A 24,090-nucleotide genomic window follows, 5' to 3' on the forward strand; every position below is an offset into this window, starting at 1 on the left:
AGGGTCGTCTCTTACGGAGACTGATACATTGTTCACCCAAGCTAAATTCCAAAGATGTTCTCAGAACAAAGTCCAAGTGATGTGGAGTTCTTTCTGCCTGCTGCTTCCCCGTCTCACCATTTGGATGGGTGGTGGAGAGTGAACAACATCCCACAAGCCCTAGCCTCCAGCGTCCACCCATCTTGTCATCTCCGCCCGTCGTATCCATGTTGGACGTCAAGGTGCTGGAGGGGGCTATGGCCTGACCATTGCACTTTGACATTCATGACACACCTATCCTTACCTTACCTCTTCAAATAATTTCAAATTCTCATTTTAGTCCGCCACAGCAGTAGCCTAGTGCCAATTTTTCATAGTCCAGTGTGTGTCAAGCGCTCACTTTGTTATTAGTGTAATGCCACAATCACTAATGCTCACTGAGCACTTATCCCTATAGTGGTAACCATTACATACCTAAGAGATGCTACTATTTCGCACCCAGGTTGACCCGAAAGGGCACTGAACGAGGCTGCCTGTATCAATCACATGCCAGTGAGTCCTTCTTTCACTGCTGAGGCATTTTTAACAGCTGCCTATAAACCACATAGCCCAGGTTTTGCCACTTTGTTGCCCCTGGATGTACCATATAGAGTTCTTGTTCTGGCTGCCATTCACCCATACATGGACTTTGCCTGCTCCTCTGTTACTGTATAGTATTTAGCCTGAAGACCTATAAACAATGCCTGTCCTTGGACTGCTCCTCTCTTCGCTATTAAGCAGACCCTAGAGACTATTTACCCTGACTGATAGTAACCAATACCTGCCATGGGTTCCTCCTATGTTGCTTCTGGGCAAACACTGTAGAGCATTTATACTTGAGGCCTGTGATTACGGCATACCTTAGGGCACTTCTGTAGGAGTTGGCCTAACAACTAGGGCGGTTGACCTAAAATCTGGGGAACTGGATTTGAGTCTTGGCAATGACGCTGAACAACCCGTGATTCTGGGCAAATCACTTAATCTCCCCGTGCCTAACAAAAATGAATGTGTCCTCATGTAACGCAACTGGTGCTATGTAAAGCACTCTGAAAAATTCTGAAAAAAATAATAATTCAGGATTGATTCTAGGTAGCAAGTGTCTCTGCTCCTCTGTCATTCCACATGGGCCCTACCAAGCAATGTCAAAGACTGCAAATTCTCCATGATACTTAGGCCATAGCCTACTGATATGTGATTGGCCACATTCATTTTTCTCGTTTTGTCTGGTATCTTTGATTGTGTCCCAGCATACACAATTATTGACCATGGGACGATTTCCCATGGGACGATTGACTGTGGCTGCCGGTAACCAGTGCATGCCTGTGAATTACGCTCTATCAATCCTGGGTAGACCCGGAAAATAATTAATTAGATATGCATTTTTCGTGTGCATAACTGTTAATTAGGTCTGGGAGAGTATGCTTTACTGTGGTCTAAGGTGAGCTATATATGGATTAACCACCCTGTGCAATTATGTGACAGATCTGCATCATTATAAAATAAAAAATAATTGAAAGAATACAGAAATACTAAATAACTGTATGTGGCCTCAGTTCGCACAGACCATACGTGTCTCTTCTTCCTGTGCATAAGATTGCTGCTGGCCATATCCAAATATTTGCGCTCAAAATGAAACGTAGACTTCACTGAAGATCTAGTATATTAATGGTCAGCCACTGGGCTTTTGTTTGGCCTGTGATGTAGTGCAATGTGTTGAAGACCTAATGCAAAGACTTGTGAATAAACTAGCGTCTTAACAAACCAAAGTACTAGAAAAATGTGCGTACAATCAATTAAGTCAACACATTACTGAATTTGATCAACTTAATGACTGCCAATCACGGTTCAGACCAAATCACAGTACGGAAACCGCAATTCTACACATAGTAGATGATGCTTTGCTAGCCCTCGACTGCAATGAAACATGACTCCTGATCCTTCTAGATCTATCATCTGCATTTGACACAGTAAACCATCCCAAACTATTAGATCGCCTGGAAAATAGGGTGGGCTTATCGAGAACTGTATTGAAATGGTTCTACTCCTTCCTAGAGAACAGATCCCAAAGATTCCTGGTAGACAACAAGCTATCCCCACCATCTCCGATTCAAATTGGGGTTCCTCAAGGATCACATCTATCCCCTTCACTATTTAGCCTTTACATCGAACCACTAACTAAAGTACTGCATAAGGCGAACATTTAGTTTCACATGTATGCTGACGACACACAGCTGTATATGAAGATATCATCTCCGGAAGAGATCAACACTATGAACCATGCACTCCAGAAAACTGTTGATTGGCTAGCGGACAATCAACTTAAGCTCAACTAAAAAAAAAAAAAAATTCTCCTTCTGAGCTCCCCACCGAAAAGTTCAGCCAAGATTAAAGAATGAACCAAGATGATCACAGTTCTAAACGGTACCCCGACTATAGTGGACTCAACCAAATCCCTTTGGTATCACACTGGATAAAGATCTAAATATACGAACACACATCAACACGATGGCAAAAAACGCTTGTTTTCATCTGAATTACCTCAGAAAACTGAAGCCAGTCATCGATCAAGGTGATTTGAAAGGGGCAGTCCAGGCACTGGTCATATCAAGAATTGAATATGGATGCACAACCCTATCAGGACTCCCTAAGATCTCAACAGCACCCGTAAAAGCTTGTCTCAATGCAGCAACTAGACTTATCACTGTTAGAACTGGGGGTCTCTAGTTGGCAGATGTAGGTACCTTTGACCAAATAGGGACCCTTGCTTCTAAGTCAGGGAAAGGGGATTACACTACTGGATAACCCCTGCTCACCCCCTTGGTAGCTTGGCACGAGCAGACAAGCTTATCTCAGAGGCAGTGTGTTAACCATTTGTGAACACATACAGTAATACAGTGAAAACACTACAGATGGACACCACACAGGTTTTATAAAAATAAGTATTCTTTATATAGACAACACAAGACCACAAACAACAAAAATCCACAATGCTGTACTCAAAATTGACTTAAAGATGGTAGAAGTAACTTAGTTCAAGTTGCTGGTAAATGCGACGCAGTTCTCACAAAAGTACCTGGATGCGTAATTCAAAATAAACAAAAGGCTCGCAGCGTTGGAGATGCGTCGGTTCTTTGCTTCGGGAGAGACGATGCGTCGCGCCTCAATGCTTGCGCAGAGTAGGGGATGCGTCTTGATCCTTACTGGAGAGGAGGTGATGCGTAGATTCTCGTGCTGCAGCCCGGTTGCGATGCGACAAGATGGCGCCTCGATGCGGCAATCTGGTGCGATGCGATATGATGGCGCCTTTCATGCGACGATGTTGAGACGATGCGGGCACGCCTTGGCAGCCTTGCGGCAACTCTGTACTTTGGAGCCGCTACAGGCCCTGCGACACGCTTCTCCGATGATGCGACGGCGACCCTCATGGTTGCGACACGCTTCTCCGGTGTTGCGTCGCGCTTCCAGCTCGCAGCGACACGCAGGCTTCTGCAGATAGAATTCCCAGCAAGGAAATTCAGAGGGGAGCTGGTGGTGAAGTCTGTTGTCCCTGATACTTCAGCAGGAGGCAAGCACAAGTTCAAGCCCTTGGAGAAATATTCTGCAAGATCATGAAGTACACACAAAAGTCCCTTCTCCTCTCCTTGGCACTGAAGACACCACTGTAGGCCAACCCAGCACACTGGCAGAGGGGCATTCCACTCCTACAGCTTCCTTTAGTTCTTCTCCTTGGCAGAGGTTTCTTGTTGTTCTAGAAGTGATCTAAAGTCTTGGGTTCTGGGTCCCCATATTTATACTACTTTTCTCTTTGTTCTCTGAAGGCAGAGAGGCCTTTGCCTAGTCCAAACCAGTTCTGGTCAGTCCTGGAGCACTTTGTTGACAAGACTCCTCCTTTTCTTTCACAGTGCAGGGCAGGGACATCAGACGCATAACAGTATTTGGAGCCAGCATTGTGGAGGGAAGGCACAGCCCTATTCAGGTCCCAAGTGCAACTCCTCCCACCCATCTATATGCAGATCTTCCTTTTCAGCCCTGTGCTGTCTCACCCTCTCTCCTGGAATCCCCCAGCCCCTGTCACTCACAGAACCAGACACACAATACACAACCTAGCAGAGGCAGGCTTGGACAGTTAAGCAAGAAAATACCTACTTTCTAAAAGTGGTATTTTCAAACACAGAATGTTAAAACCAACTTCACTAAAAGATGTATTTTATCATTCTGAGTTCAGGCATACTAAACTCGAATTTCTACCTAAGTCCCTGAGTCAGTTAGGATTATAAGATGTAATAATCAAACTGCCCATTCTGGCCTATGGGGAACAGGTAGCCTTGCAATAGTGAAAAACGAAAATGGCTATAATTCACTATTAGGACATGCCACACACACCAGGGCATGTCCTACCTTATACTTACAATGCACCCTGCCCTTGGGACTACCATAGGGGTGTCTGATATGAAGAAAAGGGAAGGTTTAGGGACTGGCAAGTGGGTGCACTTGGTCAGTCAGCATGGCAATACCAGACTGCACATAGGCTCTGCAATGGCAGACCTGAGACACACTTTACAAGCTGCTTCTGTGGGTGGCACAACCAGTGCTGCAAGCCCACCAGGAGCATTTGATTTACAAGCCCTGGGCACACATGGTGCACCTTACTAGTGTCTGACTAGTAAATCAAATAACCCAATCATGGAGTCACTAATCAATACATCACTTTAACATAGGGAGCACTTGCACTGTGGCACTGAATAGCAGTGGCACAGTGCCCAAAGCATCAAAACCAGCAAAACATATCAAAAACAGAGGAGGCAATCAGAAAAAATGGAAGGGAGACTCACGCCAATGGTACCAGGTCTAACTATAACGGAACAAGAAAATACGACCACATCACTCCTCATCTGAAAGCGCTTAACTGGCTACCATGCAAAGCAAGAATAGAGCTAAAAATTGCTTGTATCACTCAGTAGGCAATTCACCACAAAACTCCACATTACCTAGCCCATAAAATTACTCTATCCGGCGGCACCAGAACCTCGAGGGGATCTAAGGATTTTCTACTGAAACCAGCATTCTTCCGTAAGAAAAAAACCTACGATAGAGCATTGTCGGGAGCAGCACCAAGGATTTGGAATTCGCTCCCACAGAATATCAGAAGAATAACCCATGCGCCACGATTCAAAAAGGAGACTAAGTCCTTTCTGATGGGTAAATTTCTCCCATAACGACCAATATGGAAATGTGCTGTAAAAGATGCAATACTATCAGATGTTCAAATTATCTATTGTGAGCAGGAATACGACCCTACTAGACACAGAACAAAGAAACTGTTCACCTCCAGAATCAAGATACTGTCATTAACTTACCTCGAATGGCTAGCCTCCTCTCCTAAAAGGAAGTACAACAAGGCAATTTTGAATCTACTCTAATATCTTATATTTTTACTCATTATATTTTTATATATGGTTAATTATATGCCAATGTTTAGCGGGACACATAGACATGTTCTTGACGTGAAAGAATTGTACAGACGTGAAAGAATTGTATATCTGCTGATATCCAAGTGGTTTGAAATGTTAAGTGCTTTGACACCCAACTCTGGGTCTGGTTCATGCTATAGAAAATACTGTATAAATAAATAAATAAAGTTTTATTCCAGGAATATTGGCTCTCCTCCATTTTATGCATATCAAAGAAGGGCCAGTGAAGTGCGCAATTGTTATCACAGAATAATTCCTGCATTAGTGTACATTGCAGACATGCCTATTATTTCTTCATGATTTATTTTTTTGTACTAAAACTTGATAGATTTTTGTTTGGTTATCTCTCTTTTCAGATTCACAGAAAATATGGTGACATGCGTACCATCTTCATCGGTCGCACCCCAATGGTGATTCTCAATGGCCACCAAGTGGTCAAGGAATCCTTAGTGCAATTAGCTGTGGAGTTCGCAGACCGTCCAGCAATTCCAGCTATTGACTGGTATCTTCGTGGTCAAGGTACGTTGTGAATTCTCAAATCAAGCTCAGGGTCAGAGGTAACTCATCTGGCTCACTCCGGCGGTATAGCAGCGTCAAAGGTGTGAGTAATTGAAGCAGTATACTTACACCTACTAAACATGTATACTACAAGCATCCACTGTCTTTTCCTTTGTGTCGATCTCAATAGTTTAAATAAAATAACATATCTCCTAGTTGGATCTCCATGGCTCTCTTTGGTTTTTCAAGACCTCACAATACTTAGGTGCATATACTTTTGCTTCCATCACTCCCTGTATGATGATGTTTTGGTCAAATACCTTTACTAAGATTACCTACGCCCCTGTAGTCTTAGCCAGAAACACAGGGTTGTGCCGAGAGTGATGGATCAAAGTACCCTGAAAGTACTTAACTCCAATCACTAATCTGTTGGTATTTTGTTTTTAAACAAGCAGGAACGCGTTAAAAGTTTGAAGGAACTGTTAGTCGAACTTTTAACACATTGGGCTTCATTACAATGTCGGTCAAGTGAGTGTCCGGTTAACATCGTAGTGAGATTGGGACCTACAGACAAGTAGGCGGAGGTCCCCCCTACCAAATTATGATGTGACCACCGTGTGTGAATCTTAACTTTTTCCATTGCAGCTTGTGCTGCCGCCCGAAATGGGACGCAATACAAGCCACAATGGAGAAAGGGATGTTCTTAAACATCCATGCACCGTGTGACAGGCCCCATGTGGTGCCTGTCACAAGGAGCATGGATGTTTAGGGAGGGCCCCATAGGAGAGGCCCATGGGTGCCCCCAAAGTCCCATTGCAGGTGCCTTTTCATGGTAGTCAGACCGCTATGAAAAGGCATGCAGAATGGGCCTTCGCAATCTGTACGGCGGTGCCTCCACAGGCTCCGCCCCTGTTGTAGTGAATACAATCTGACCAATGCCCCGACCGACCACATCATAATGCAGCGGTCGGAATGTCATGCTGGATATCGGTCAGTCAGGCCGCAAACGACAGCCTGTCATTTGCCATTCGACCAACATCGCAATGAGGCCCACTGACAGGAACTTCTGTGACATTGGTTCCTGCCAATAACTAGAGATGTTCGGCGGGCGGGCGAACATCTCTAAATGACGAGTATAGGTACTCCGGCTAGCAGCGGAGAATTTTACTCTGTCGCCCTGACTAAGTATATAATGTACTCCTCACTATATATAAGTCCCAGGTTTTGATCTTCTGTCCCAGCAGAAGTTACTAAATGCAGCATTTGTCCTGGCTTTGCAATCGCGACTTAACAAGCTTTTATGTGTTCTAGTGCGGGGTTAGATACCAGCCATTCCAGAAATCAGTTTAATTTGTACTTATGATATTAGGTGTAAACGTTTTATATAAATGATTTCCCTTACTGTCTCGGTGGCTGTGTTTTCTAGGCTGGTGAGCGCTGTCTTTTAAGTCATAATGTGCTTCTCGGTTAATTGTGAAATTGTTGTCCTACTCCCATTTCTGTAAAATGTCCCGGTTTTTGATTTTCAAAATCTGGTCAACATATATATATATATATATATATATTAAGCTCCTTACTGTCAAGTAATTCAGACCAGCACTCGCGTTGGGTATAAACTTGTTACGGTTTATTTACGAGACAACTAATCACAAACGCGTTTCGGCGTCAGCCTTCGTCAGTGTCGACGATTTAGCGGTTTGCCACCGCTGGACCGGGCACCCGCTCACGAGTGCAGCAGCAGGCAAAGACCACGGAGCAGCGACATATTAAAGGCTGCCGCACCACTGCAACAACCGCGGAAGAGCCCCCGAGCTTCGGATGAATCCAACTGTATAAGAAGTACTCGGTGGGGTAAGTGAACGGCGGTTTTCACTTGTCCAGCGCAGCAGAGCGAGTTGGGATACGAGCAAGAGAGAAATTTCAATGTTTAGTGAAACGGCGCGCCGTGACGTGGCAGCAAGCATATTTAAAGCATGCCCGGTTCAACAGAGTGAGGGTACCACTCACACAGAGCCATTGAGTTTGAAAAGCAAATATCAACGTCTGGAAAGGCTTCATGAACGGGAGATCAGGAAGTGGTGGGAGGCCACTTCCCTACAAAGTTATATTGACGTCGAAAGGGTACCGAGGGGCCTGAGAATCTACACGGTCCCGGCGTACGAAAATCCAGACCCAGAACTCCTAGATGAATGGGCAGCATTCACGGCCAATTCATCGCAAGGAATGTTAAAAATCCTGGTGCGCTTTGCATGGCGTGACAGAGAGAAAGCGATCAAGGAGATTGAAGAACTTGAAAAATTGATTTTGGAGACAACGGATACCAGCAAACATCAGGAGGAGAAAGATAACATCAAGAAACGACTACTGACCTACGAAAAGAAGATCCAAGAAAGGAAACAACAGAAATTTGAAAGGGATGCCAGAGATTACGCACAAGGCAGAATATTAACCTTTTCTAGAAAGTATGATGCCCCTGACGTGATTTAAGATCCACAACAAGAAAACCAACTACTGAACCTGAATTTACCTCGGAATCAGAAGTAACAAGCGCCGAACAATCCGAGGAGGAAGGTGGAAGCGCAAACCAAAGAGCCGTAGTCCAGACCCCCCCTTTTCACGAGGAATTCAATTTAATTCGACAAACTTGGCTGAGAGGGGGAAAAGGGAGACCCCCGGAAACCAAAGTAAGAGAATCAAAAGGAGGGGCGGCAGAAAACGTCAGAACCAATACCGGGACCAGGCGGGGCAGGAATACGAAGCGTTGAGAGAGAATCTAACGATTGTCAATTTGACCAGTAAAAAACTAACTAAGACAGAAGAATCGGTCTTAAGGATGGGTTTGACGTTCTGCCCAACTGAAAACTTTGAATACACCCAAACACGGATCGATATGTTTAAATACATACGAAGAATAAAATTATATAAATTTTTCAAGATGAAAGATCCGATGAGAATCCCCATGGAAGAAAGTAGTGGGGAAGAAAACATTGGTCAATTGACGATCAGAGACCGCGAAACCATGGCTACCCTAGAAGAACTTGGAGAGGAATTTAATACCCAGGAGTTGAGACACAGAGGCTATCGGGACAGAGTAGAGGAGATGGACATCATGCAAATAAGAGCGAAGCGCCCATTTAAACCAAACTCTAAATTTTACCCTCAGATGCCTCTGGATGCAATAGATGTGTTTGCGGAGAGTGTCAACAAAGACCTCCTTTTATTGAGAACACAAAAGCATAAAAAGATGAGATGGAACTTGACATACAACCAAAAAAAGGCAATTCGAGATTTGAAAGATGACAACGCAATAATAGTGAAACCTTCGGACAAAGGAGGTAACATCGTTTTACAGACAAAAGAAAATTACTGTAAAGAGGCCATGAGACAATTGAATGATCGTGAGAGTTATGTACCGGTCAGTGAGAAAGACTACCTGAACAGTATAGAGGAATTTGAACAAATGATCAACAAATGGCACGATAAAGGCATATTGTCGACAGATGAATTCAACTTTTTATCGAACAAGTATCCACGGATCCCGACCTTTTACCACCTCCCAAAGATACACAAAGATAATGGGAACCCCCCAGGTAGACCAATAGTCTCATCGCTAGGGTCCCTGACAGAGAACCTATCAAGATATGTGGACTATTTTTTGGCCCCACTAGTGTCGCAGCTCACATCATACACCCGTGACACTAAAGACTTTTTAAGCCAGATTCAGGGGATCATTTGGGAATCAGACTTTGTTTTGATAACTTTGGACATATCCAGCTTATATACAAGCATAAGACATACGGATGGAGTAACAGCGGTGGAATACTTTTTGAAAGGACGGTCACTCAAATTTTTGGATCATAATGAAATGATCATTGAGTTCATACTATTCTGTCTGAATAATAATATCTTTTTATTTCAGGAACAGAGGTACAGACAGATACAAGGGACTGCGATGGGCACCTGCTTCGCCCCCAGCTACGCGAATTTATTCGTGGGCTGGTGGGAGAAGCAGGTGGCCTGGGCAGAGACCAGTGAAGAGGGAGTTGATAATGTAATCTGCTGGAGAAGGTACATAGACGACCTCTTCATTATTTGGAGAGGGTCAAGAGAGTCAGCAGAGAAGTACGTTTCCTCATTAAACACTAATGAATTAAATCTTAGATTCACTGGGGAAATAAGTACCAAGGAAGTGTCATTTCTAGACCTGCGAGTATTTGTGGAGGGTAGCACATTACACACTGCACTCTATAGAAAGGAAACCGCAGGGAATTCTATACTACACAGAAAGAGCAGTCACCCCGCGAGTTTGATTCGAAGTATCCCCTATGGGGAATTACTTCGAATCAAACGTAACAGCTCTCGGGATGAGGACTATAAGATGGCGGCATCAGAAAGCCTTAAACGCTTTAGAGCGAGAGGGTATCCTACGGATATTCTGAGAAGAGCTGAAAGTAAGGTAGCCCAGAAAACCAGGTCCGAGCTCTTGTTTCAGGAGAAGGTACGAACGAACACTACAGATGTTGAGAACAGGTTTCGTATGATCACCAGCTACTCGAATGCGGCACCGGATGTTAGGCGCATTTTACAGAGTAACTGGAAAATCTTAAGATCAGACACGATCATTGGCAGAGATCTACCAATGAAACCAAGTATCAGTTTCAGTAGAGCTAGATCCCTGAAAGATGAGCTAGTAGAGAGCCATTTGGAAACTAAGAAACCCGACACAGGCTTACAGCGACTACATGGCTCCTTTCCTTGTGGCAAATGTAGAGCTTGTGCCACAAGCAAAAGAGTCATAACTTACGCAGTTGCAAATGAATTCAGACAGCGCAAGATAAATAAATTCATGACATGCAGCACCCCATATGTGGTCTACTGTCTGACATGTCCATGTAGCCTGAGATATATCGGGAGCACAATAAATCCGGTGAAAATGAGAATCTTAGAACACCAAAGGGCAATAACTAGTGTTGACACCAACTATCCGGTTGCACGACATTTTGCAAAGATTCACAATAGCAATAGATCACTTTTGCAATTTTTCTGTCTGGACCATGTCCCAAAGAACATCAGGGGAGGTGACAGAGAGAGGAGTCTGAGGAGACTGGAATCCCGCTATATTATAGACCTACAAACGAAACATCCAGGTGGTCTTAACAGCGGGGAAGAATTAGCAGTCCATTTGTGAGAGACATAGAAAGTAGTAACCTACTCTGTATATTTGTGCATGCAATTTTGGACGGTAATAGATGTGGCTATAATTTTCAATACATGACGTAGATGGGAACCACTATAGAATGCCCATACAGGGCAGTATGTTGACACGAGATGATCATATGTATATATTACACATTAAATTGGAGTTTGTGAGTTTGCCCATCCAGGGCATAATGATTCCAGATAGCGCAATTCCATGGAGGATCAAAATTATGTTGTGAATAATGAATTGAATCCAGGCGCGATCACTCATGACCTATAAGGTAATTAATTATCAACTGTGGTCCCATATCATGAACTAGTTTGACCAATTGTTATGTCAGGCTGGAGAACGGGTAGCTGTGGAAACTAGTGCGATCCTATATAGGACGAATCATGTTGCACAAAAATAATTGAATGCACACGCGAATATTCGCCACCTGTAAATGTGTTAGTGGTAGATTCGCACTTGATTTAGTTGTACCAGACTATTACTATTGGCTGCATTATGAGTTTGATGTAATTTATGTGAATATTAACATATTACAAGATGGCGCTCAAAGTTGAGCAGCAGTCCTTCGTCCATTACGTGAAATTGATTTGTATTTAAGCTGTCACGGCAACGGCGATCGTCGACACTGACGAAGGCTGACGCCGAAACGCTTTTGTGATTAGTTGTCTCGTAAATAAACCGTAACAAGTTTATACCCAACGCGAGTGCTGGTCTGAATTACTTGACAGTAAGGAGCTTAATATTTAGCGGTTTGCCACCGCTGGACCGGGCACCCGCTCACAAGTGCAGCAGCAGGCAAAGACCACGGAGCAGCGATATATATATATATATATATATATATACCTCTCACATCAAAATCATTCATGCCTTGAGGAGCCTTTTACAACCCAAAACACCACTCTCTAAAATACTGAGGGGAGACACGCGCTGCAAAATATGCAGTCACGATATCTTCTGAATTAACTTGGAACATCATTCTACACTTTGCTGCACTGGTATGTTTACAAGTTAATAAAGAAGATATTGTGAATGCATATTTTGGCGTGCGCATCTCTCTTCAGAATCTTTTGTGCGTGTATGTATATATATATATATATATATATATATATATATATATATGCCACAAGGAATCGCCTCACAATTTGCACACCATTGACGTACAAGAGGCGAACACGGACCCAATAGTAAGTGCTGGTTTTCTTTATTCAGTCCAAAACTGCACCACCGCCATGACGCGTTTCGGCCTACCAGAGCCCTTGATCATATATATATATATTCTTTTTACCTTGCTTTCTCCTTTCTTCAGAAGTCTGCCTCACAGCCCTCCCAGCGGTGGTATGACTACGGGCAGAGGGAAGCTGTCATATTCAATTGCTCAACTCACACACTTCCCGTAGGTAACATGAGTTGTAGGCTCCACGACGATGCCAGAACCACACTTTATTATTTTGGCTGCAAGCCCCAGTGTGTTTTGGCTCCCAAAGCCTAACTCATGGATTCTCCTACAGAAATCTGGGAGTTCATATATGTAAATATAATTTCAAGAGGAGGTGCCTCTCTCCCAAGAGTACCATGCACCATCTCTGAATAGGCGATCTACCTATTTTTCATCATTTTATGATTTTGTTTCGCCCACTTACTTTGGTTGGGATTTTTGTTTGCCAGTACTTTCCACTAGTGGGGTAGCCTCCCAGCAGGATCGGATTGGGATTACAATTTGGCCGGGCACCCCCAAAAAAGTGGCCCACATTCCCAGATCGCACTTGTTCATGAAACAGCATTTGACTAGTGTCATTGGGCTCATTTTTAGAGAAATGTTTGATAAATTATGTATTTTAAAGCTCATAGCGCCAGAAACATTGGTGAAAACCAGAAGCACTACATTTTGGCCGGGTGGGTGAGGTGAAATAAAGTGGCCCAAAGGCCATAACTCCTGATATGGCTATGTTTGCCACCTGGCTGTTTTTTTTTTTAACCAACATTGCTGGTATTTTAATGTCCTGGCCAGTACGAAAATGAAAAAAATCACCAAACGCTAGTACTTTCTCCTCTGATCACTATACACTTTAAAGTTTAAACAGTAAAAATAAGGTGAAAGCACTTTAACATGTGGTCTAAAGCTGCCTTATTGATCTGTGACGGGTAGTTACAAGTAAACAAAGGAAGATAAGCCATATTACATTTTTATTATTGTATAAAGAATCCTCTTTCATTATTATGTTCCAGCCTTTACAGACTCTTAAAACATGAACAAACAGGAGGTTATTTTTTTATTGAAGTTTTATATAGTGTGAACTCGGCCCAAGGGCAGCGATTATATGAGCACCAGTTACATTTGAGGTCTTGGGCAATTAAGTCATTTGCCCAGAATCGCAGGATGTGGAGCCGAGGCTGGGACTCAACACTATTTCGATAGTTCCACATTCGTCAGCTCTGATCCTAATATTGCATCCTCTCAATTTTCCTCTCTGGGTAAGGTGTCTCACAGCAAGGCCTATGCAAACATACCCCTCCTCCCTCCACCAAGGCCAACAACAGGCTGATTCACTTACTCTCCCACTTCCCCAGCCAACTATAGCCTCAGGGCGATGGCCTGGCAGGGGAGGGGAGGGGTAAACAAAAGCACAAAGCTGGTGCTGCTCCAGGGGAGCAGAGGTGATGGTGGCTCAGCAACCACATCACCTGCCCCCAGCCAGGATGCTGCACTCAACAGCTTGCCTCACTTTAGCAACACAGCAGGGGAATGAGACACTGCTTCTGGGTGCCTGTGCTGGAGCCACGTGGGGTCAAGCAAAGGTCAGTAGTGGTCAGAACAAATCTTGGCCTAGCAACACTGCTGCAAGCTACCCCCTCAGAGCCTGCCTGCCTGCCCATAATGCTGGCTCCAAATTACGGTGGCCTGGAATGCAAGACAGTAAGGCTCTGTGGACCGGTTGCCAAAACCCAGCCCACAGGTGACCCTTAGGCACCGGCCCATCGACCAATGATGGACTGCCCTCCTTCCCAATCTGATACAGCCCCCCAGTGGTGGGAAGAGTTTCCGGGCTCCCGTTTGTTCTTAGTTGCCCCTCCTTTTGTACGACGACATCACACCCATTAGCAACGTCTCTCATCCTGGTCACCTATTTCATTCCTGGCAGTGAGCGTTCATGCCAGATCTCGCTCTAAGGAGGAGGATTCCTTTTTCCCCATTGTGACCTCGATTCTGGAGATTCTTCTGCCATTCTGAAAGGAGGTGCTTATTTTATTTCCTTGCATTGGCTCTAACAAGAGGAGGTGGTTGGATCCTAGGAATTTTATGATGCTGTTTCTCCCTCTTACTTTGGTTGTGGCTTTAGTTTATAGGCTTCCGGGCCTGCTCATACCTTTGTGTTGGTTGTTTTAAGAATTCTTGCTCCCTTTGCTTTCAAATTAGCCAACTTTACTCTCCTTGGCGATTTAAATTTGCATATTGATAACATACTATGTCCTTTTGCTAATCTTTTCTTGACAATATGGCATCTTTTGAGTTGGTTCAACATATTGAGTCTCCGATACATATTGTGGGACATATGTTGGATCCTGTTTATTCTAATCTCTCGCAGCTATCTACTGGCTCACTGGTTCCTCTGATCTGGACAGACAGTCTTGCTTTTAATTGTTCTGCGAGCCCCTGTACTTCACTTGATAGTTCTCTCTGCCATGAACTTATTACTCACAGATGGAATAGGCTTAATTAGGAAACTTTCTGTGATAACCTCAGTGAGTGTCTCTCTCCATAATTTTCAGATACTGGAGAGGCAAACCAGGCTTTTACCTCATGGTTTATGTCATACGTGGACAAAATGCTTCCGCTAGCTAAGATTAAACCGGTCGGGGCTAAACATTCAGCACTTTGGTTTTCGGAAGAGCTAGCAATACCTAAGAAAAAATGTAAGGCCTTAGAATGGCTTTGGCGGAAATACTATGATGCCCAGTGAAAATTTGGATATAAATCATCCATTAAGGATTATCTTCAAGTCATCTGAGCAGCACTGGCAAAAAATGATGCTGAAAATAATTAAATATCTTCTAACGCCACTAAATATGTTTTCACTATTGTTAAATCTTTTTTTAAATCCTTTGGCTTCCTTAACTTCAGTGTCGGTTGAAAAGTGCAATGATCTGGCCACCTCCTTCTACGAGAAGGTCACAAATACATACTCCCCTTTTCCTGTAGAAGCTAGGAGCTTAACCCAATGTGACATTGAGCTCTTGTCAATTTTATCTTACTCATGTTGCACCTATGCAGAAGGACCCTTTACAACAACTTTGCTATGCCATTCATTTTGGATCACTTCTGCATCCAGTTCATCCATATATTCTTGCTAAATGTCTTCCCATTTTGCTACCTACACTAGCCAACCTAATGAATCTCTCTTGAGGGGCAGCTGGGATTCCTGTACCTTGAAGCATGCTGTTATCATTGCCTTGCTAAAAAAAAAACCCTGGATGATACTAAATCAGACAAATAAAAGCCAACCTCTTTATTACCGTGTCTGTCAAGATATTAAAAAGCATGTCAATTTGCAACTTTGCATCTTTCTTGCAACACACTGTCCTCTCACCTCACACAATTTGGATTCAAAACTGCCCTTGGACAGAATCCGCTCTGCTGTTGGTTAATGAAAATATCCGGCACACACTCAATGCCAGGGGTTCAGCAGCTGTGATCCTGTTGGATCTCAGCGCCATCTTCAAGATGGCCTCACATAAGGTCTTGCTTATGAGACTGGTGTCCCATGCGAAGCTTTCAGCTGGTTTGCTTCTTTCTTAGCCAACCGCTCTTTTCAGGTGGCTATAAAGTCTATTTCTATAAATCCTTCCCTCTGACTCAGGGGGTCCCTCAAGGTTCCTAGATGAGCACAACACATTTTAAGGTGTATATCTTCCCCCTAGAAGAACTTGTTAAATTGCACGAGGTGACTCTACTTTCCTATGTGGATGGCACACAACTTTTCATCTTATCGTAATAACCAACATTTTAGGCTTCTAAACTAAAGACATGTTTTGTCTGAGTTGGCAGTGGGAATGAACCATCATTTTCTTAAACTTAATGGCTCCAAGACGCAGGTTTTGACAATAGGCCAAGTTAGTATATGGTTCTCCTCTTGGTGGCTGGATTCCCTGGGCGGCCTTTCTACACTTAAACCATTGGTGAATAATCTGGGTGTGCAGCTGGATGAAACCGTATCATTCATGCACCAGATTAACTCTCTATTGGCCGTTTGTTTTCAGGATACTGTGTAGCTTGAGCAAAATTCTGGGGTTGTTACCTATCTCGGCAAGGAAAACAATAGTCCAGGCTCTGGTTACATCTCACTGGTACTATTGCAATTTGTTGTACTTACTGCTCCCACAAGGTCTTTTCAGTCAATTTCAGGCAGTTCATCACTCTGCTGCTCGCCTCCTTTTGAACCTCCCAAAATGGGTTCTCATTAGGATGCATCTTCATTAACTGCACTGACTTCCAGTGGCAAAAATAATTTGATTCAAGGCCATGTGTTTTACATATAGGCTACTATCTATAAGTAGCTCCAAGAATCTTCACCCTTTGTTCATTCCATAGGTCTTCTAGAACTCTTAGGTCATCTGATTCCTTATTAGCTGCATTATCCAGTGTATGAAGGGTGAGACAGGGAGGTTGGTACCACTGCTATCTTGTCGCTAAACTATGGAACTTTTTGGCCATTAGACTGCTCAGCTGCCGGAGTGAAGAATTGTTCCGGAAGCTTCTTAAGACTTGGTTTTTCTAGGCTATGCAGTTTATGCAGTTATCCTCTTTAAACGTGATTCTAGCGGAGGGACTCTACCGTGTGATTGATATATATATAGTGCTTAATTTGAGCCAGAGCTTTCCGGTGCTGAGCACCGGCACTTAATTGTCAACGCCACACTTAGGGCTGTCTGCCACAAGGTGGCGCTGCTCCTGTAATCTAGAGATGAGCAGTATAACAGTTGTTTAGGAAAACAATATACATTAAAAAAATTACTAATACCTGCCTCCCCAGCCATTCCTTTTGCTTTGGGGACCTGGAATAATCTGAACTATCGCATTTACATGTGAGAGAGATGGTTAGTTGTTGTTTTGGCAGCGATGACGGGGACAAAGGGTAGTGCAAGCTGCAGTGGCCTCCTGGTCAGAGCCCTGGCACTTAATATTTTACAAATTAGGCTATATATATATATATATATTCAGGTGCTGTGTTGAACGTTTTGGGGTGATTCATCAAGGAAGAATCGAGAAAAAGGGGGGGCTCCTAAACGCATTTTCCCATAGCAAATTCCAGTAGGGTTTTAGGCACAATTACAGCCTGAACAGCTGAACGAAATTACACCATTGGCAAAAAGGTTTCTCTTGATCCAGAAAACAACTTTTTTAGTGGCTGTTTTGCACAGTAAGTATCTGTGTGAGTGACTATAGATATGCGAGTGGGCATGTAAGTGCTTGTATTGATGTGTATGGGTATGCAAGTGGTTTTGTGGATGAGTAAACGGATGAATGAGTGACTGTATGGGTGAGTGAGTAGCACTTTTAGTAGCTGTATGGGTGAGTGCATGGTTGTATGTGTGAGTGGGTGTGTGAGTCTTTGAGTGGATGTATGAGCAGTTTTGTGGATGTGTGAGTGGCTGTGGGAGTGGCTGTATGGGAGAGTGAGTTGTTGTATGAGTGAATGAGTGTGTGTGTCGGTAGTTGTTTGGGTCTGTGAATGGGTACACGAGTTGGTGTGTGAGTGAGTGTATGAGACGTTGTACGGGGGTGTGAATAAATGTCTGAGTGATTCTGTGAATTATGTCATCAGTGATGTAATTTGAGAGATCAGTGATGCTACTGACCATTTCATGAGTCATGTAAATTGTGAGGTCAGAAGCAGTGCATTGCGGGGACAGATATTATAGTTAGCCCGAGTAACTATAACTGCTGAATGTCTCTGGCTTTTTAAATGTGAGCCAAACTATAACGTCCCTGTAACATTTGGACCTTTGTATTTTTTCCAGCATATATAATGCCTGTCTGTTTTTGGACTTCAAAAACCAGTTTTGCATTTATCTTGGGGCTTGCGGCCATGACGGAGCACCGACATGTCAGGTCGATGTGACTGCATTGCTGTTACAAATTAGAAATATATTATATAAAGCTTGGATCCGTTTTCTTGACATATTTCTTGTAATTTACAGTGCTGTATTCATTTTCAGGAAATCTTGCTTCCCTAAAGAAATAAAAAAAGTTGAATGAATGGCTAACAGAGTAACTCATCTTTCTTACAGTGCTGGAAAAAATACAGTTTTAAAATAACAGTGCGTTTATCAGAGCATTAACCAGCACTCCTAACAAACTAAGCCTTGTAGACCTATCCTTGATGCAAATATCTACCAGTAAATCATTTGCACTGTGTGAAAATAGACATTGTAAACACAGAACCCTTTCAACAAAAAAGTTGCACTTTTGCACATAGCACTTTACTTTCTTTGTTTATGATTGTCTTGTTAAACCTACTGTGTAGTGTTAATGTATTATAAAAAGAGAAGTGAATTCTAAATATGTTTTTAATTTCCTTATAATGTGCTTCACATTTAAAATGTAACTTACAATATTACACATGGATGCCAAAAACGCATTACAAATAATGACATATTATCCCCTTTAAAAACCCACATTTCTCAAAGCATTGGGGATCCCCACCTTGAAGTGTTTGAGGGCCTTGTGTGTCTCAGTGACCTGGAGAACAATGCTTGCAGGAGTTTAATCTGCTGGCATGGTCACTGGTGGACCGATGACAGGGTAGTGACCAGATAAAGCACAATCACTAGTCCTCACGTGGGGGGTTGGGCACAAGGCAAACAACCATGTCCCACTAGAAAATAAATTGTTACGTTAACAGAAACAAGAACCACAAAATCTTCTGGGCACAACTGGACTTCCAAAGTCTTTGAATAATCCATGCATGATTGACAGTAGTCCAAGCCACAAGGAAACAATTGAGAGATAACATGAGTTCAGAGTGCAAGTCCAGAATCAGATTCTGGAACGCACGTATTATGTATGACACAGGAAAACTGGCTCAAGTAACATCTGATATGAGGCGCATTAGCCTACACATTCTGGGCGGATCAGTGTAAGCAGGTGGCTCACATTTGATAGAATGAAAACCACCACAGGACAGACACTGCTGTTCTCGGGAAGGAACTCTGGTCAATATCATGGTGTAGCCCTCATCCTGAGCAAGGGTAAAGAGAAAAGCCTGTCTGGGTGGAAGCCAATTTATAGAAGACTAATGACAGACAGGTTAAAAGGCAGACACATCAACATCACTGTTATCCAGTGCTATGCTCCAACCAATGATAGAGGAAACAGTCAAGGACATATACTACCCACAGAAGACTGTGATTGAGGACTTGAAAGCTAATGTGGGAAACAACAGTACTAGCCATAAAAGAGCCTTGGAAAGGAAGGTTGTGGAACAATGAACAATAGAGGAGATAGACTGCTAAAAGTTTGTGCCACCAATGATGTGGACACAGGAGGGACTTTCTTCGCATATCATGATAACCACAAACTAACTTGGTGCTTTCCCAATGGCAGAGACAGAAACCAGAATGACCATTTGATAAGCCCCATCTGGAGATACTCACTTCATGATGTCCGAGTGAAGGGGGAACGGACATCGGCAATGATTTTGATCTAGTGACAGCTTTTGTGAAGTTTGAAGTTTATTTGCATAAGTTAATTAAAACCATGACATTACAGTAAAATAACATTAAAACAGAACCGTAGTATCTGTGCTTGGCCCTTGCGTCAAAGTTAAAAAATAACGAAATTACTTCTGGTTATGTACGGGAAGCTACGCAATATTCATTGGCCAGTGCCCGGTAACCTTTGTAGCCAATTTAGTGGTCAGTCAATACTCCCTCTTTATGACCCTCTCCCCTTAGCGGCGGGAGATTTGCCTATGGACCCAACTCTCCTGGAAGGTGCAGGTGCTGTGTCCCAATTGTGTAGTCCAGAACTTAAATTTCATGTTTACGATTGCACATTCCAATACGTCCAGCCTTGGTGGAAATTGACCCCGTCTAACTCATCCATTTTTTGGTTCTTCCATTCTTTCCTTGTCCTTTTGCGCCATGTGCTCTGTCCTTGATCCTAGATCTCTGATAGAGTGCTTGTGCTTTGCGGCTTTGTGAGGTTTAAAACTGACTTTCATTGGATGAGATAGTTGGGAGTCCACAGCCTCTGTTGTACTTCATTCTGAGCAGGATCTGAGATCCACCGGAGAGCTGTATATTCCATCTGCGAAAGTGACTTTTGGAGAATATGAACATGACTACTAGGTTTCATTTCTGGTCAGCGAAAAGTCCGTCTCCTGCCTCCTGGTTAAAATAATCCAGAATCAGTTTTTGGGTTATGCGTGGGTGCGATGGAGGATCAGAATGGGGCTGGAGAGCATCCCGAATTGTTTGTGTAAATTTTCCGCAACATGACAGGATAGCGAGCTCTTTTTGTGAGAAACATATTGCCGATGCCTCGTGGCAGGTGCTTGCATTTTCCCTCAGGTATAGTTCCCTGAGAAGATTTCTCCTTTCATTCATTATAGCTGGGCAACAGCACAAAAGGTGCAGCCATGATTCTCGTTTGTAGTCTCATAGTCTGAATGCTCCTACAGTTTTTTTATTTGCCCAGGCCCGGTTGAAATCCGCTATTGGCAGTGCCAGCAATCGCATATACATGATCTCTCTTCTGGTTTTAGGATTGATAGAAGGAAAGAGGTAAGGCTGGGGTTTAGTTACCAGATATGATGCATTCAGTGGAATCAGGGAAGGAGATGCTTTTAGAGTAGCCTGGTCTTGCTTGAATGAAGCTAATTGCACTTGTTTATTAATTGACTTTTTCCAAATTGCATATGGGATTAAAGGCAGGGCAAGTGCTGCTTGGTTTATTTCTATAGTGTCAAGGGCTTCCTTAAGCTGAATATTCCATGGAGAGCCTATTTTATCAAATACCTTTCTAAGGCAGCATTTAAGGATTTTCCAGAGATTTCAAAATACAAATGTAGTATTTGACGAGGTCGGCATCAATGGTTAGTGCTTGTTTAACCAGTCCGAGCTCCAGCCTGAGTCTCGCCCTGAGGAGGTATTTTGGTAGTTGGAAATCTTTTTGTAACCCACGCACTGTGCCTGCTCCAAGATTTCTGCGCAGGCGCCAGGGAACGTTTGGTGCCCATATGAGAGTAGTGGAAGGAGGGAAGCTTGAATGACTTTCCTTATTCCCTTTGCCGACATACTTTGTAGCTTGTTGTTGAGTTTGATTAAACCATAAGTGATGGCCGTCAATTTCTTGGTCAGATCTTTTTTATGAGCAGATGTTTGAGCAGATTCTGTGAACCAGACCCCCAGGTACTTGTATTTCGGAGCAGACTTGATGGTCATTGAACCTATGGCACATGCAATTTGTTTTTTGTTCTTCTGCCGTCCGAGTACAAGGATCTTCGTCTTGTCTGGGTTGATGATAAGGTGATTTGTTGCACTAAATTTGTGTAAACTGCTCAGTGCACATTGAAGTCTCACTTTGGTGTGGTCCATGACGACTATATCGTCCGCGTATTGAAGGATGTGGAGTGGGCGATGGCCTAGACAGGCGGAACCAGGCAGCTGTTGGACAGAGCTTTTCCCAAATCCGCTGTGTGTAGGTTAAACAGTAAGGGTGCCAGCATGCAGCCTTGTTTCAGACCTCTAGTCGTAGAGATTTTAGCTGATATAGATGTTAGGCCTGTTTTCACTTGTGCCCAGGTTTCCGAGTAAAGGGACATTATGGCCGTTAGGAGCGAATTTGGAATTCCTCAGTTTGCTAGTTTCACCCAAAGAGTCTGTCTGTTGATCCTGTCAAATGCTATGTGCAAGTCAAAAAAGCAGCAGAAAAGTGGGGGTTGGTTCTGCTGGTTAGCTTGATGGACCTGGCTTGGCAGTTTGTGCTGGACTGTCCCCATGAGGCACAGGACAAAGACTGATTTGCATATGGCCAGGTTTAAACTGGGGTGGCATGGTGAGCAAAAGAATGATGGATTAAACCCAGATCTTTGTGACGGGGGGTGAATGTATGCATTGTTCAGCATTCCGTCCATCAATTATCCCTTTTGCTTTTGTAGCCCTAAGTGGGAAGGGTATACCCAGACATGGGTCCCGTGCTCACTGTCCCACTGGATTCAAGCTAGCCTGGCTGATATAGGGTGATGCCCCGAAACCGGTCCCAGGATGCTTCTTTACGTTCCAGGGAGAACCTAGCTTGGCAGTTCGGGTGGACTGTTCCTATGAGGCACAGGGTCAATAATGATTTGCATATGGCCAGGTCTAAACTGGGGTGGCATGGTGAGCAAGAGAATGATGGATTTAACCCAGATCTCTTGACTGGGGTGAATGTTTTGATATGTTCTGCATTCCGTCCATCAACTGTGTGTCTTTTGCTTTTATGAGCGAAACAGTCCCGGGCACATGTAATGAGGATAACACAAGTCTTTTTGTTAGTAATATCTCGTAGTAGCGAATCAGCGGTCGACACCAGTTGAAGGATTAGAAATGTTATTTAATAGTGCAACAAACAAAGAAACGACCAGCCGACACGTGTTTCGTCACATGCGGGAAGTATCCCGTGACTCCGCGGGGCCACGAATAGTGAAGAGACTGTATGCAAAACAAACATCAAGATGCAAACGGGCGGGTCCGCCGAATGCGAAGAGATCAGGGTGCCACTGGGGACCAAGGGTGGGATGTCCTGTGACTGGAAGGTGCCAGGTGAAGGATGAGCCGGACACCTTAAGCGTACTTGGAAGTCGTACTGAAGCCTGGGTCCGTCGGAGTTCCGGATGCGGACAATTTAAATATTAACAAAAGTACAAATATCAAATACATCTAATTTGATTACTTCCCTCCCTATAACCCTACAAAACACACTGCTCACACCTAAAACGTAATTTAGAAAACAATTAATTATACAATGAACATAATTAACAATTAAAATAATTAATGTTAATTAATTTAAAATAATGTACTTTTCACCCTATACCCCTACATAACACACAACCCACACCTAAAACTAGAGTAATAATTATTAATTAGGATTCAATAATTAAGTATAATTAATTTACTTCCCACCCTATGCCCCTACAAAAATCACAACAGCCACCCAAAACTTAATTTAAATAAATAATTTTACAATTAACATACTTAATTATCAGAGACTTACATTTTATTAAATTTTAATTAGAACATTATTTATAATTAAGTTATCTCCCAACCTAAATCCCTGCAAAACAGGTTACCTGCACCTGAAACTTAATGAAAAAAAATAATACATTTAACATAATTAATTACCAATTAATAATTAAACATTAATTAACAATTAATTATAATTAACTTCCCACTCTATACCCCTACAAAACACACAAACCGCACTTAATAGTTAATTAAAATGCAATTATCATAACTAATAATCAATTAACCAAAAAATATTAACAATAAATAAAATATTAATTAATTATAATTACTTTCCACCCTGTACCCCTAAAAACCCCACAACCCACTACGGTGCTAAACAAATGTATAAAATTAAATTACCAAACTGTTAACAATTAAATAACAATATTTTTAAAAAAAGGAATAATAGTTATACATACACTTTAAAATATATACAATTAAAATACATACTAAAATACATCAAAAAAATCAAAAAGCGATATTACTAACTATGGGCCTGATTACGATGGTCGTAGGCTTTCTGACCAACATAGTAGGTTTAAAGTCTGAGCGCGGAATTATGATGACGGCGGTCAGAGTTTAAACTGGCTGTGGAATCCTAGGCAGTTCCGACTGGCTCAAGGAGCCCGT

At 42.9% G+C, this 24,090-nt stretch overlaps 1 protein-coding gene across 1 annotated transcript in view; it reads left to right on the forward strand.

Moving 5' to 3' along the window:
- Positions 1-24,090, forward strand: part of LOC146772837 (cytochrome P450 2D17-like) — a 191,946-nt gene that overhangs the window by 25,630 nt on the left and 142,226 nt on the right. The window contains exon 2 of the mRNA XM_085637807.1: positions 5,846-6,008. Coding sequence (XP_085493933.1) covers positions 5,846-6,008 — 163 coding nt within the window. The remainder of the gene's footprint in view (positions 1-5,845; positions 6,009-24,090) is intronic.

The sequence above is a fragment of the Triturus cristatus genome, chromosome 12 (assembly GCF_964204655.1).
Source record: "Triturus cristatus chromosome 12, aTriCri1.1, whole genome shotgun sequence".
In the NCBI taxonomy this organism is placed as follows: Eukaryota; Metazoa; Chordata; class Amphibia; order Caudata; family Salamandridae; genus Triturus; species Triturus cristatus.